Source organism: Myotis daubentonii, chromosome 7, assembly GCF_963259705.1.
Source record: "Myotis daubentonii chromosome 7, mMyoDau2.1, whole genome shotgun sequence".
Classification (NCBI taxonomy): domain Eukaryota; kingdom Metazoa; phylum Chordata; class Mammalia; order Chiroptera; family Vespertilionidae; genus Myotis; species Myotis daubentonii.
In genome coordinates this window covers 10,406,904-10,420,869 of record NC_081846.1, presented here as the reverse complement: position 1 = coordinate 10,420,869, position 13,966 = coordinate 10,406,904, and the positions used below count along the sequence as shown (strand labels likewise).

The 13,966-nt window shown below is 46.6% G+C and overlaps 1 protein-coding gene and 1 non-coding gene across 2 annotated transcripts in view; both read right to left on the bottom strand.

Annotated features, from left to right (window-relative positions):
- Positions 1-672: 672 nt before the first annotated feature.
- KIAA2012 (KIAA2012 ortholog) overlaps positions 673-13,966 on the bottom strand; it is a 92,618-nt gene continuing 79,324 nt past the window's right edge. Inside the window, 8 exon segments of the mRNA XM_059704849.1 lie at positions 673-1,411; positions 3,095-3,311; positions 4,133-4,308; positions 4,900-5,102; positions 6,987-7,327; positions 9,503-9,620; positions 11,241-11,406; positions 13,776-13,866. Of these exon segments, the coding sequence (XP_059560832.1) occupies positions 1,273-1,411; positions 3,095-3,311; positions 4,133-4,308; positions 4,900-5,102; positions 6,987-7,327; positions 9,503-9,620; positions 11,241-11,406; positions 13,776-13,866 (1,451 nt within the window). The 3' untranslated portion in view covers positions 673-1,272.
- LOC132238908 (U6 spliceosomal RNA) lies at positions 7,977-8,083 on the bottom strand. The gene has a single exon (XR_009453884.1). It is a non-coding gene; the product is annotated as a U6 spliceosomal RNA (small nuclear RNA).

Below are 13,966 nucleotides of genomic sequence, written 5' to 3'. Positions count from 1 at the left end.
GCTCTTTCATCCTCTTTAATAATCATTCCATGATCAATCCTAGATAGTGATAATGTGATTTTTAAAAAATGGGACAATTACAATTGTCTGTGGTTTATTCTTCAAATCACAGGTGGGAGCAAACCTTAAAATTTGTTAATTTTCAGGGTTGTGAAACAGTGCTGTCCAATAGAATTTTCTGTGATGATGAAAATGTTCTATATTTGTGCTGTTCAGTATGGTAGCCAGTAAGCCACATGTGGTTTTTGAGCACTTGAGTTGTGGCTAGTGTGACTGGAGAATTGAGTGTTTTAACTTACATTTAAATGGGGGGGGGAAATGGACACATATGTAATACCCTTTGTAATACTTTAAGCAATAAAAAAAAAAAAAATTGCCCTGACCAGTTTGGCTCAGTGGAGGGAGCGTCAGCCTGCGGACTCAAGGGTCCCGGGTTCGATACCGGTGAAGGGCATGTGCCTTGGTTGCAGGTACATCCCCAGTGGGGAGTGTGCAGGAGGCAGCTGATCGGTGTTTCTCTCTCATCGATGTTTCTAGCTCTCTATCCTTCTCCCTTCCTCTCTGTAAAAAAATCAATAAAATATATTTAAAAAAAAATAAAAACTATTTTCAAAAAACAAAAACACAAACAAAGCAAAACAAAAATAAATAGCGACATGGTTTATTGGACAGTGCAGTTCTAGGATCTATACTTCGAGGGTGTGAGATTACTCTCACAAAGCAGCTCATATTGCTTAAATGAACATTTATCAATTGATTACCTTGTTTTAAATAGACATTAGATTTTTAGGATGAAGTGGATGTGGTTTTGCTTTATAAAGACAATATAATAAAATTCTTAATATATGAATGAGCTGCTTTTAGCTAAATCAGAATCTGCATTACAGAATTTCCATTTACTTGCAACTTTTTCACACATTAATGAAAATGAAGTATTTGGACTAGCCCAAGATTATGTTAGTGCCTTACTGAAATTTCCTGAAATGCAAACAAATTATAAAATTTTGGGTCAATTTTAGGCACCAAAGCTTCTGAATTGAATTCATGTGATGCTAGAGAGGGTAAAGGATTTAGATGAGTGAAGAGTTTAACTGGATTGAGTAAACTATTTGTGGCAGGGAGGGTTGTTGGGAATGGGATGAAGTTAGGTGTGGGTTGAGGTGAACAAGACGAGATGGAACTAACTGGGTTCAATATGGAACATCATTACAGAAGAAAGTTTTTCTTTTTCTTTTACCACCTCCCAACTTACTTTTTAGTTTTCTTCTAGCCTTAAGGTCTGGGTATTTGTAGGAACTGGAAGTAAGAGTAGACCCATGGTCTGGAAATTCTGTGTGCCCACTGCAGGCCATTGGCTTCCTTGTGGAGTTCTTGATAGAAATGAAGATGTTTCCTCAAAGCAGACTTTTGCCTAAGGAGACAACCCCACCCAAAATCCCAATACTGATTAAACATCCTGGAAATGGTTCTTAGAAGCTAGTAGAAGAACTTTGGATTTTAGTGATCAATTAGACTTGGGACTACTCATCTTACATTTTAGTGTGCATCTTGCATCATACTCTGTTCATTTAGATACATATGAGGTTTTTAGTATCAGGAGCTTCCTACTGGGAAAGTAAAAGGAAAGGCGTAATTTTCAGTTCTTAAACTTGTATTGCTGGAAGGGACTCCCTTATTTTAGAGGGAAAAACAGGCCAGAGAAATTAAAGTACCTGAGCCAGTATCACAGTGAAGAGGAAATATAGGCAATTGGCATTAAATTCTAACCCTGGAGTGAAGCTCTACTCACACATCCCTTTACTGCTTGGTTTTCTGTTTTCAGCTGTTTGCATGAAGCCTTACAAAACTGCTCAACTGCCCCTCAGGTGACCTGTCAGTTTTCTTTTTGTGAAAAATTGGAACTCCAATAGCTTGCTTTGGTCTCAATACTTACAAATCCAGCCCTACTGCTATGACATGTGGAATATGTAATTTTGAAATTGAATCAAGATTTCACCAAAGATCCATTTTGTACTTCACACAACAGATGAGGCAAGTCCAAGAGAGGAACAACTCAAGGTTAGGTGGGAAACCTTGAAATAGAATACTGGCTGCCTTCTCTCTCTGGTCCCCTAAAGAGCATTAGGTTAGATGCAGCTTAGAGAGTTGATTAAAACCGTATTACCCAAGAGATCCTATTATCAGAAAGACGCACTGAGCATTACTATTGTATGAGAGTAAAGGGGGCAATGCCACTGGCCCCTGATGACTGGTTCTGTGCCTTTTCTCCTGACGAGGCCCTTGTGAGATCTGGTTTGGGTCTCTCGCCAGCCTCCTCTGGAGGTATTCTTTGTGCCTTGTTCACTTCCTTCCAGCCACGCCGACTTTCTTTGATGCTTCTAACATGCCAGTCTCATTCCTTTCTTTGGCTCTTTGCACTTCTGGTTTACCTGCTGAAATATTTTTCTCCTAGATGATTATGTGGCTAAGTCCCTGTCATTCAGATTTCACCTGATAAATCTGAGAGGTCTTGCCCTGGCCAACCAATCTAAACTAAGGCTCCTGCAATCCTATCAGAGGTTTAAATTTTTTTCTGTGTAGCATTTATTGCCAGCTAAATTATAAATAGATTTGCTTAGGGTATGTTGCCAACCCGCCGCCCCCTCCCCTAGCAGGTAAACGGCATGGTAGAAGAGACAGCTCTTCCTAACTCCTGAATTCGCAGTATCCAAAGCAGTGTCTCTGTTCCCAATAAATACTTCTTGAGAAAGGCAGGTGATTCAGACTCGGGGGAGGGGGGAGTGTTTTCGATCTGGTCCTGGCACTGCCCCTAACACCCTCTGGCCCTGATCAAGATCCTTCCTGCGTTTGGGCCTTGTTTTTCTCATCTGTAAACCAGAGGCTGGGATCATCTCTGAACTCCCAGCTTCAATACAAGTTCTGTAAGCCCTGAAGAAATTCTGACATGGTAGCGAAAGACTCTGTCTTCTAGTTCTTTCAAACTGCTCAGGAGGGTGGGAAAACTTCACTTGCCCGAGGGCGGTGCCAGCACCAGCACCCGGCAGCGAAGCCCGTGAACAGCCCCGGACGTAACTGCTGCCCACGCACCCAGTACCTGGCTCGTTCGTGGGTTTGTTTCGTGGCTTTCTCCAGAGCCAGCCTTGCTGCTTCCTCTTCCTGTTGCCTCCTCTCGTCTGCCGCCAGCCGAGCCTTCTCCTCTGCCTCCTGCTGCCGCCGTTGGTACTCTAGCCGCTCTTCAGCCATTTCCACCAGGCGCCTGTGTTCCTCGGCCAGCTTCATTTCCAGTTCCTGCTGCCTTTGCTGCTCTGCCTCTGCCGAATAGAAAAGGGCTGGTCTCAGCAGGGGTCTCCCTTGGGGAACACACTTCTCGGACCCACCTCCAGCCTGTGGTTCCCCGGGATTCCCCAGGAGAAGTGCGGCAGCTTACCCTCCAGCAGCCTGCCAGGTCCTCTGGGGCTTCCCTGAGGGCGAACTGACTGAGAGCACACAATCAAGCACCTACTATGTGCAGTACACTGTGCAAGGAACACAAAGCCTTGGGGGAGAATTTTCCAGAGCCTAGTGGTCTCCTGAGGTGGTATGCAGATGGGTTGAGGAGTGGGGATCGGGTCAGGGTCTGGAGAAACTTGGTGCTTACTCAGCTGGACTGTCCAGTCCAAAAAGTGCCAGATGCAGAAGTTTCTTTCCCTTCTCAAAAGTGAGGCTGTCGAGATTGCCCACATCAGCACCCGAAAGGCTGCCCTGAAGCTATCCAGAGGTTTGAGTGTTTCCATCTGCTGGGGAAGGAAGCTGGGAGCAGGGCTCTCTCTAATTCAGGCAGCCCCCGAGCAGCATGCAAAGGGCAATGGGAAGGGCCGGATCTCTGTTCAGGGGACTCCTGAGTTCAGAGCAGGAGCCAAGAGTCATTTCCACAAATGAGGTTTTTTGTTTTTTTAAAAAATCTATCTCAACTCACTATAGTCACACATTTATTTCAGTTATCTTGGAAAGAAAATAGCTCATACATTTACAGTGCTTCACACACTCAGCCAGGATAGGCGCAGCTCCTGGGAGGTGCAATGAACGCCCGAAGTGGGAGAAAGATGTTTCTGCCCAGAGGGACAGGGGGGCAGAGCGCTCCAGAACCCCTCACCAGCTCGCGCGGCTTCCTCCTGCTGCTGCTTCTCCCTCTGCAGCGCTTGCAGCCCCCTCTGGAACTCCACCTGCTGCCGCCGGGCCCTCTCCTGGGCCGCCTGCAGCTGGAACCGCTGCTCTCTCTCCTCCTCCTCCTGCCGCTGCCGCGCCTCCTCCTGTTTCTGGGTCCTCAAGCTGAGAAAACACAAGATGATCAGGGAAATGGCAGGAAGAACGGGCATCCTCGTAGGCGCTGCAGGCCACGCGGAACATGCCCCTCAGACTGGAGACTCGGTTCTCCCCAGGGGAAGCGAAGGCCAGAACACCTGGAGCGGGCCTGGAACGAGAAGCCCGGCTGTTTCAGCACAGCTCTGTGCTCTGGGGTGAGGGCCTTAAGTTCCCAGAACTTCCTTTCCCACTTTCATAACACGGATTTTAAAACGCCCATCTCACAGGGTTGCTATGAAGATTGAACGGAGTGAGTCAAGGCCCATGAACAGGTCTAGTGAAAAGCAGACCATGTGGGCAGAGCTCAACAAATGTTTTCTTGCCTGAATCGCAGAGCCCTGCCTGGAAGGCCCCGTGGACCTGCCGTAACCCCTAACGACCAACGCGCTGCGTATTTTCTCTGGTCCAGGTTATTCCTAGTCTAGCTGAGGACAGAGCAAAATGAGACACGCTGCTTTACTTCGGGGCATGAGCTGCAGAACCAACTTCAACCCTTAACATGGCCTTTTCCTTCTGCTTCCTAACGTGGCCATGGCCTCGGGCTGCGGCGGGACCCACCGGATCTCCTCTGCGCGGCGCTGCTGCTCCAGCTCCAGCTCCTCCTCCATCTTCTCTGCTCTCTCCAGCTGCTCCTGCCGGAGCCTCCTCTGCTCCTCCTGCTCCCTTCTCTTCCTCTCCACCTCCAGCCGTCTCATCTCGGCCCTTTCTGCTCGCTGCCTGTCCCAGAGAGCTTTCTCCTGCTCCCTCTTGGCCAGGAGAGCCTAAGGAACCAGAGAGTTCTTAATGCGAAGGACTACGGGGAGCTTGTTTCAGCAGCCAGCCCTCTCCGCCCCAGATGAGGTCGTCTCCGTTCTGAAATGGAATCATTTAGTTGTGTCCACAGTCTGACCTCAGCCGCATACACTGCTGCCACCAGCGTGGGCTCTGGGACCGGACTGACCTGGGTGCAAGTCTCTCTCTTGCTTGCTTCAAGATTTGGAGACCACAGCTTCATTTCTTTGATACCATCTTTCTCTTGGGGACATGATTGGGATTAACTGGATAGTGAAAGTGTCAACATAATGTTTGGCACAGAATGTATGTCTAGCCTTCTCACCCCCAGCTGCACAATAGAATCACCCGAGGAGGTTTGAAAAATTACCTGAGACCAAGGCCCCACCCAATTCAATGAAATGATCATATTTAGGGTTTTAAAGAGCGTCTCTGATGAAGCCAGGGCTGAGTACCCCAGGTTCTAGATAAAGGCTATTCACCAGGGGCAGTCTTAGGTATAGATGGGTCAGACTCACATTTCATTCCAGACAAACCCACTTTTTTCCATGAAAGGTTCTTTTTTCTCCCTGCTGCCCCTTTGTCAGAAATATGCCCACGAGGGGAAGCTCGAAAGGCAACTCTTCCATGTGTATCCAACTTGGGGTGAAACTTCCTCACTTTTTAGCCTTTGCAGAGGCAGCATGGAGCTACGGGTTGACAAAAAAAAATCTAAGAAATTCTGATAATCCAGCAGGCCCAGAAAAGTTCTGCACACAGTTTGAAATTTCCATCTGCCGTGTAGAGCAGAATTCTGTAACCTAGGCAGCTGGGAGGACTAAGACCTATAAAGCAAACACCTTTCTGAAATCCTTTTTGGAAGACCATGGGCCATAAAATAAATACATAATAATTTAAAATAGTGACAAGAGTTCTGATTTTCGAGTCAAAGGACCTGGGTTTAAGCCTTGGCTCTACCACTCAATGGTTGTATAATCCTGGCAACAGACTTTTAGCTCCTTCAAGCCTCAGTTTCTAGGTCTGTAAAGTGGAACTAATCATATCTAAAAGTGTGGCTATAAAGATCAAATGAGATTCAGCAGAATTGTACCATTATGCATGTAACATAGGCAAGTTTAACCACAGGGGTTCAACTGGGTGTTTTTGTAGAGTTTAAAGAAACTTTTTTGGGGGTATAATATTTTTAAATGCAGTTCTGCACTTTCACCTCAGTGGAAGAAATAGCTGAGGAAAAATTGGCTGTTTTGGTCTTATTGAGAGATATACCCGGAAGGTATTACTTTTGGTTAACTGCAGGGATTTTCAAGGGTAATTTTCCTTATACTCACTTAGTTTTTCTCTTAAATACTTGACATTGGAATCAAGGCCCCTGGAACGAAGTGGCTCTGACATGCAAAAGCACCCTGTAAAGGCAGGTGTGTGGGAGCCGCCTGTGGGCCAGCTGTGGGCCCTGAAAAGCATACTAGAAAGGAGGTATCTCCATAGCCTTTGGAGGCAAGCAAGGCATGAGCTTCAGGCCAAGTCAAGAATATGTGCTGGACTCTGATGTCCTGAACCCACCTTTCCTTGTAACTGTGAGGCCTGTACCCCTTACAGATGGCTCCTGTGCCAACTTCCTGCTCTTTAAGGTGGGGGTACATGCCCTGGAAGTTGGGGAGCCTCAGAATGCATCATTGCAGAGGGCCTTTGCCACCCTATGACTTTGGCCAGGTCTGGCTTCTTCAGAAAGTCAGTAGGCACCAAAGCCTAATAAGTAAACCATTCTGCAGTCGAGCCGTTTCTGTAACGGCAGTAGAATGTGGGCAGTTTCCCCACCTCTCCGTTGCACCAGTGAGGACAGAAGTCCCTCTGGCCAGAGCGACATTGGGTCCTACCTTCGGAGGGTCCCCGTGGCTTCTGTCTTCTTCCGGTTCCGTGTTTCCTGTGACAGTCACAGTCGGAGTGGGCGGTGATCTTCCGTCTATTGAAACCTGGCTCTCCTGAGCATCAGCTCTGGGGGAAAGCCACGGCTCCTCTGCATCAAAGCCCGAAGGAAGGAAACCTCTGTCTGGGGTGCCTTCTTCTGTTCCCTGGGCGTCGGAGACATCAGGCCCCCTCAGCTCTGCTGCTGTTTCCCGGCTCCTTTCCTTCTGTGTCCTTTTCCTTTGGACGCCTGATTGTTTTCCTTTGGGAACTAGCTCTGGTTTCTTTTTAGCCTTTGGGTCCTTTGACTTTCCTGGGTGAGAAGAGTCAGGGACAGAGGTGTGGCTAAGTAAACGTGATCTCTATGCATCCTTTTCAGTAACTTCACACACACTCACACACACTGAGTGGCCAGATTATTATGACCACCTGACGTTTGTAGGCAAATTAGCTATAATTTCGCGCTGAAGTTGCTAGAGGGCCAGATCATTACAAACGTCTGAATAGCACAACATACCTAAGTATCGTTGCTGATCAAGTTCATCCTATCATGTTGATGGCGTATCCCAATGGAGATGGCTTCTTCCAACAAGACAATGCGCCATGCCACGGTGCTCGTATTGTGCAGGAGTGGTTTCAAGAACACAAGGGAGACTTTACCTTGCTTAGGTGGCCCCCACAATCACCAGATCTCAATCCAATTGAGCATTTGTGGGACGAAGTTAAAAGAGCCATCAGGCAGCTGGTTCCACAACCATCAAATCTCACAGAACTGGACAGTGCTATTCATCAGGCATGGTGTCAGATTCCTCGCATCACCTTTCAACATCTCGTGGAGTCAATGCCAAGAAGAATCGCCGCAGTATTGAAGGCAAAAAGTGGCCCAACGAAGTATTGATGGGGTGGTCATAATAATCTGGCCAGTCGTAATAATCTGGCCACTCAGTGTATATATACTAATATTTAATATGGAACGCTTCACAAATTTGCATGTCATCCTTGTGCAGGGGCCATGCTAATCTTCTCTGTATCGTCCCAATTTTAGTATATGTGCTGTCGAAGCGAGCACAAAAGAGCATATATATATATATATATATATTTTTTTTTTCTTCAGAGAGGAGGGGAAAGGGAGAGAGATAGAAACATCAATGATAAGAGAGAATCGTTGATTGGCTGCCTCCTGCATGCTCCACTGGGGATGGAGCCCACAACCTGAGCATGTGCTCTGACTGAGAATCAAACCATGACCTCCTGGTTCATGGGTCGATGCTCAACCACTGAGCCACACCAACCAAGCCTCCAGTAACTTTTTCATGCCAGTGTGCAATGGAATCTCATAGGATGCAGATTCCTGATTCCCACTCCTAGAGTCTGATTTGGTAGGAATCTGCATTCTAACAACCACGCCAAGTGTTTTAAGAAGGGTAGTACACAGGCTACCCTTTGAGACACTGCCTTACTCTACTTGGTTCAACTGTAATACAGCAATCTCGCTACTAAAAATGTTCTGTTTCACCCTGACCAATGGTGGGGGCAAGACCTCCAGAGGAGAGGCCTGTGGACACAGCTGGGTGGTCACGCCTCCAGAAGCTGGCTTGAGGTGGCAGCTTTGTAACCTGGCAAAGTTTAAGCCTTCCTGGCTCCAAGGACTCTTCCTCAGTTCACCTCTGGGGCTCACAAGTATTTCCTTCTTCCAATCCTGCCACTGCCATCCAAGCCATGGGCTACAACAACATGGACTCACCAAGACTTTAAAAAAGCAAATCTTGAAAATAAATCTGGCCCAGGAGACTATTTAATGCCATCCTTTCTTATATCCTTTGATTTGTTTGGAGGGCATTCTGAATCAGGTGGCCAGAGAAGAACAGGAGAAGTTGTTAATAATAAAAAAAAAAGTCTTTGGAAGCACAGGAATGTGAATTCCTTGTAAGAAAAATGGTTGCTGTGGTAATCACTCTGAGCTGGTTGCATCCGTTCCCTTCTCAGATGCTCTCCCTGCCCACTTCTCAGATGATGATTTAGTTATTAGGTCATGAGGCCGTGGTCATGGCATGTGTTTGGAATCAAATGGCAGGGTCAGGCCCTGGGTTGACCATGATACTGTTGGATCTGTTTGATCTTACGCCAGTCACCCAAACTCTCTGAGCTTCAACTACTACATGATATAATAGTAGTTGTTCTATATGTGAATAATGTAGAATAGTATATAATATTTTTATCAAGATGTGGGGGTGGTACGATATCATGTATGCAGAGCTCCTGATACAGTGCGTACTCAGAAAAGAGGTGCTCATATTATTATCATTCTCTCTCTCAGTGATCACAGGTCTCCAGGCAAGACCAGTTTCCTCTGCCCCTGTCTACTGAGACATTGACATGACAACACCGTCGTAGCCGTGGTGGTCTAGGAGACTCAGAACAGAATTTGTTCCATAGGATCCACACTGATTATCAATGACAACTCCCAGCCCCCAGCATAGTCGCTTACCAACAACAGTCTTCGTTTCTATGTGGACCTTTCCTTCTCTCTCCCCACTGGGCACCTTAGACTTGTCTGTCTTAGTTCTTTTCTTTCTCTTGACATTGTCAATCGACTCCATCTCCTCCTGAAGGTGAACATGTAAGGAAAGGGACTATGATTCAGGGACCATGATACATGCAGGAAAGGGGGGCGGGAAATCAAAGGGAGATTATGTTGAACAAGATGGAATGGCTTTGAATGGAATGCGTGTGGGTTCCAGATGAAGCAGAAGAGCAGGTCTTGGAGAGTGTGGAGCCTAAGGTTCGGCCTTTGATTTTCAACTACGAGGTATAATTTCACAGGAGAAAAGAGGAGTAGAGTGTATTTTATGATCTGCCCCCTTTTTTTGATGCTAAATCATGGTCTACAGAGCAGGATCAAAGTGAAGCAGTTTTCACCTTTGATAGATGGCTGTTGCCACGATTACTGGCTAAGTGGTTTAAATCAAAGCCAGCTTTATTCACTGCTGCATCATTTGCTCACTTTCAGGAAGCCTTAAACTTTCCCTGTAGGCTGGAACAACATGGAGGTTCCTTCTAAGAGAAGATGGCAGAGCAGGGTCATAGCTACCCACTCAGTACCTATGGTATGGTGACATAATAAGAAATATACATTTGGCCTTCCGTCCTCAGTCCGTGGCACAAAGCTCCTAAATCCTGTAATTTCTGGAGCATAAAGGGAGTATGTTTTGTTATTCATACCAGGCTCCTTTCAACAACACCTGAGATTATGCTAATGATGAGACTTTTGGAAAGTCCCTAAGGGGCGGGGGGGGGGGGGGCGGGGGGGTGGAACTGGTTGCCAAGGGAAGCAACCAGGTGATTAGAGGGTTGGACCTTTTAGCCCCACACCCCCAACCGCAGAGGAGAGAGAAGGGCTGGAGTTTGAGTTAATCGCCCTTTGCCAATGATGTAATCCACCACGTCTGTGTAATGAAGCCTCCATGAAAATCCAAACCAAAGGAGTTCAGAGAGCTGCTGGGTTGTGGACACATCCACATGCTGGGCGGGTGGCAGACCCCAAACTCCATGGGAAAGAAGCTCCTGCAGTTGGGACCATTCTGGACTTTGCCCTATGCATTTCTTCATCTGGCTATTCACTTGTGTTCTTTATCATAAACTTTGTAATAAATCAGTAATAGCAAAAGTAAAGGTTTCCCTGAGTTTTGTGAGCCATTCTAGCACATTATCAAACCTTTGGGACGGGAGGGTGAGAATCCCCTATCTAAAGCTTGTTGGTCAGAAGCATAGGCAACCACCTGAGACTTGTGATTGACATCTGAAGTGGGGCAGTCTGTGGGACTGAGCCCTGAGTGTGTTGGGCCTGGACGAACTCCAGGTAGTTACTGTCAGGATTGAAGTGTAGGACACCCAGTTGGTGTCCTCGAGAGCTAGAGAATTGGTTGTTGTAAGGAGAACCCCCGCGCATTTGGTGTCAGGGGTGGTGTAAGCGTAGGAAAACGGAAGTTTCCTTTTAGTACCTTTGTAGGCATTAGAAACAGGCACCCTGTCCTTCAGGGGGATGCAGCCCAGTGCTGGGGGGCAGGACATGGTGAGCAGGCCAAAGACTGGATTTCAGCTCCAATTCTCTGGCTTTGTCAGGTGCCTTTATATAGTAAGCAATCTACACAGCGATGGTGGGAGCCCTGCTGGGAGCATGAGCCAGGTGGGGCTTTTTGACCAAGCTCCTAGGTCTTTACACTCACACGACTGATGCCGGCTGGTGTTTGCTGCTTGGACAATCTTGGTTTCGTCTTCCCTTCTTTTTTCTTTGGAAGAAGAGGTGTGTCGACAGGACCCAACGTCCCTGGGGACTCAGGCCCAGGTTCTGTGAGTCTTCTGTGCAGATGGAATATGTCATCATCTTTGCCCCTTTGAAAAAAGCAAACCAACAGGACCAAACTAAAGAGAAAATTCTGGCGGACAAGGAAGAGAGAATGTGAACATTGACTGAGCACCTGTGCTCTGTCATTTCACACACCTGGCCAGTTCACACACCTGGCCATTTCACACACTTGGTGGGCATTTCACACACTCAACCATTTCACACACCTGGCCATTTCACACACTTGGTGGGCATTTCACACACTCAACCATTTCACACACCTGGCCATTTCACACACTTGACCTTTCACACACCTGGCCATTTCACACACTTGGTGGGCATTTCATACACTCAACCATTTCACACACCTGGCCATTTCACACACTTGGTGGGCATTTCACACACTCAACCATTTCACACACCTGGCCATTTCACACACTTGACCTTTCACACACCTGGCCATTTCACACACTCGACCATTTCACACACCTGGACATTTCACACACCTGGCCATTTCACACACTTGGTGGGCATTTCATACACTGGGCCATTTCACACACTTGGTGGGCATTTCATACACTCAACCATTTCACACACTTGGTGGGCATTTCATACACTTGACCATTACACACACCTGGCCATTTCACACACCTGGCCATTTCACACACTTGGTGGGCATTTCATACACTTGACCATTTCACACACTTGGCCATTTCACACACTTGACCTTTCACACACCTGGCCATTTCACACACTTGGTGGGCATTTCATACACTCAACCATTTCACACACTTGGTGGGCATTTCATACACTTGACCATTACACACACCTGGCCATTTCACACACTCAACCATTTCACACACCTGGCCATTTCACACATTTGGCCATTTCACACACTTGACCTTTCACACACCTGGCCATTTCATACACCTGGCCATTTCACACACCTGGCCAACTTGACCTTTCACACACCTGGCCATTTCACACACTTGGTGGGCATTTCATACACTTGACCATTACACACACCTGGCCATTTCACACACTCGACCATTTCACACACTTGGCCATTTCACACACCTGGCCAACTTGACCTTTCACACACCTGGCCATTTCACACACTTGGTGGGCATTTCATACACTCAACCATTTCACACACTTGGTGGGCCTTTCATACACTTGACCATTTCACACACTCGACCATTTCACACACCTGGCCATTTCACACACTTGGTGGGCATTTCACACACTTAGCTTGAATAAGGAAGATGAGAAAGTTTGGTCTTCCCTTTTGGGATTGTCTCAGGCTCAATTCTAAAACTTAGGTAGCAGGGAAAATAGTTTGTCTCTTTGGGATTGCATGTTTACACCCTCAATTGAATGACATCGGATTATCTAACTGAAATTTCTTCTACCAAAGGCATAGGTGAAAAATAAGCTGACCTTTAAGAAAGATCGCATAAGAAGATGCAACTACCCATCCATTCCTTCATGCCCTCGGAATTCTAATCTTGGTCAAATTCAGCCACTAAAAGGTCAAGTGCTGTGTTAGTCTGAGCCCCAATAGAATTGTTGTCACCGACAGTGTGTCTTGTGGACAACTGACTTATTTTTTCTGGGTGAAAAGGTCATTAGAAACAGCCACGTGGATTTCAGGAACGGCGCAGCTACAGCCACTGTGTGCCAGGCCTGGTTCTGGGCACTTTCTTTTTTAGTACATCAGTATTGTATTTATTGTGCTGTGCTAGCACAGGGCCTTACTATAGAAACTTCAGAAATATTTGTCCAATGAGGTAAATGGAATTTTCCTGTAAATATATGAGTCTTTAAATCATTCAGTGCCACTCTATAAAAACCCACAGAGGTATCCTTTAGAATTTAGGTCTGGGGAAACATTTATTTTCCCTGAGGAACAGGTATGCTGTAAATGAGAACCACAAACCTGACCGTATTGCTTTTTTCCCTTCCACATTCAGGAATCTCTGTATCAAGCCTGAAAGTCTGCTCTTTAATCACACTGTCTATAATGACTTTTGTGGAGTGTTGGTGTTCTTTTTTCCTTTCCTCCTGATTAAAATTTTTTTTTGTTTTCTTTCTCTCTCTCTCTCTTTCTCTCTCTCTCGATGGTATTTTTCTGAATTAAGAAAAATAAACAAGCCCGTCCAGTGAGGGTCAGTGGTTAAGTGTCAACCTATGAACCAGGAGGTCACGGTTCGATTCCAGGTCAGGGCACATGCCTGGGTTGCAGGCTCCATCCCCAGTGTGGGGCATGCAGGAGGCAGCCAATCAATGATTTTCTCTCATCATTGCTGTTTCTATCTCTCTCTCCCTCTCCCTTCCTCTCTGAAATCAATAAAATATATATTAAAAACAAAATAAAAGCAGAGAAGTCCACGTCATCCCAACTTTGAACACTTACGCCTTTTGGACAGTGTCTGCCTCAGGCCTCTGGATGCTTTCAGCCCAGGAAGCACTGAGAGGGTCCAGGGTCACACTCCTGGGCTCTGGGTCTGTGAAAACAGAGAGCATCCTTCCTCAGCAAAGGACAACAGTCAGTGATCCCAAACATGGGAAAATGTCTACCTGGTAAGCAGTCAAAAGCATGCAAAT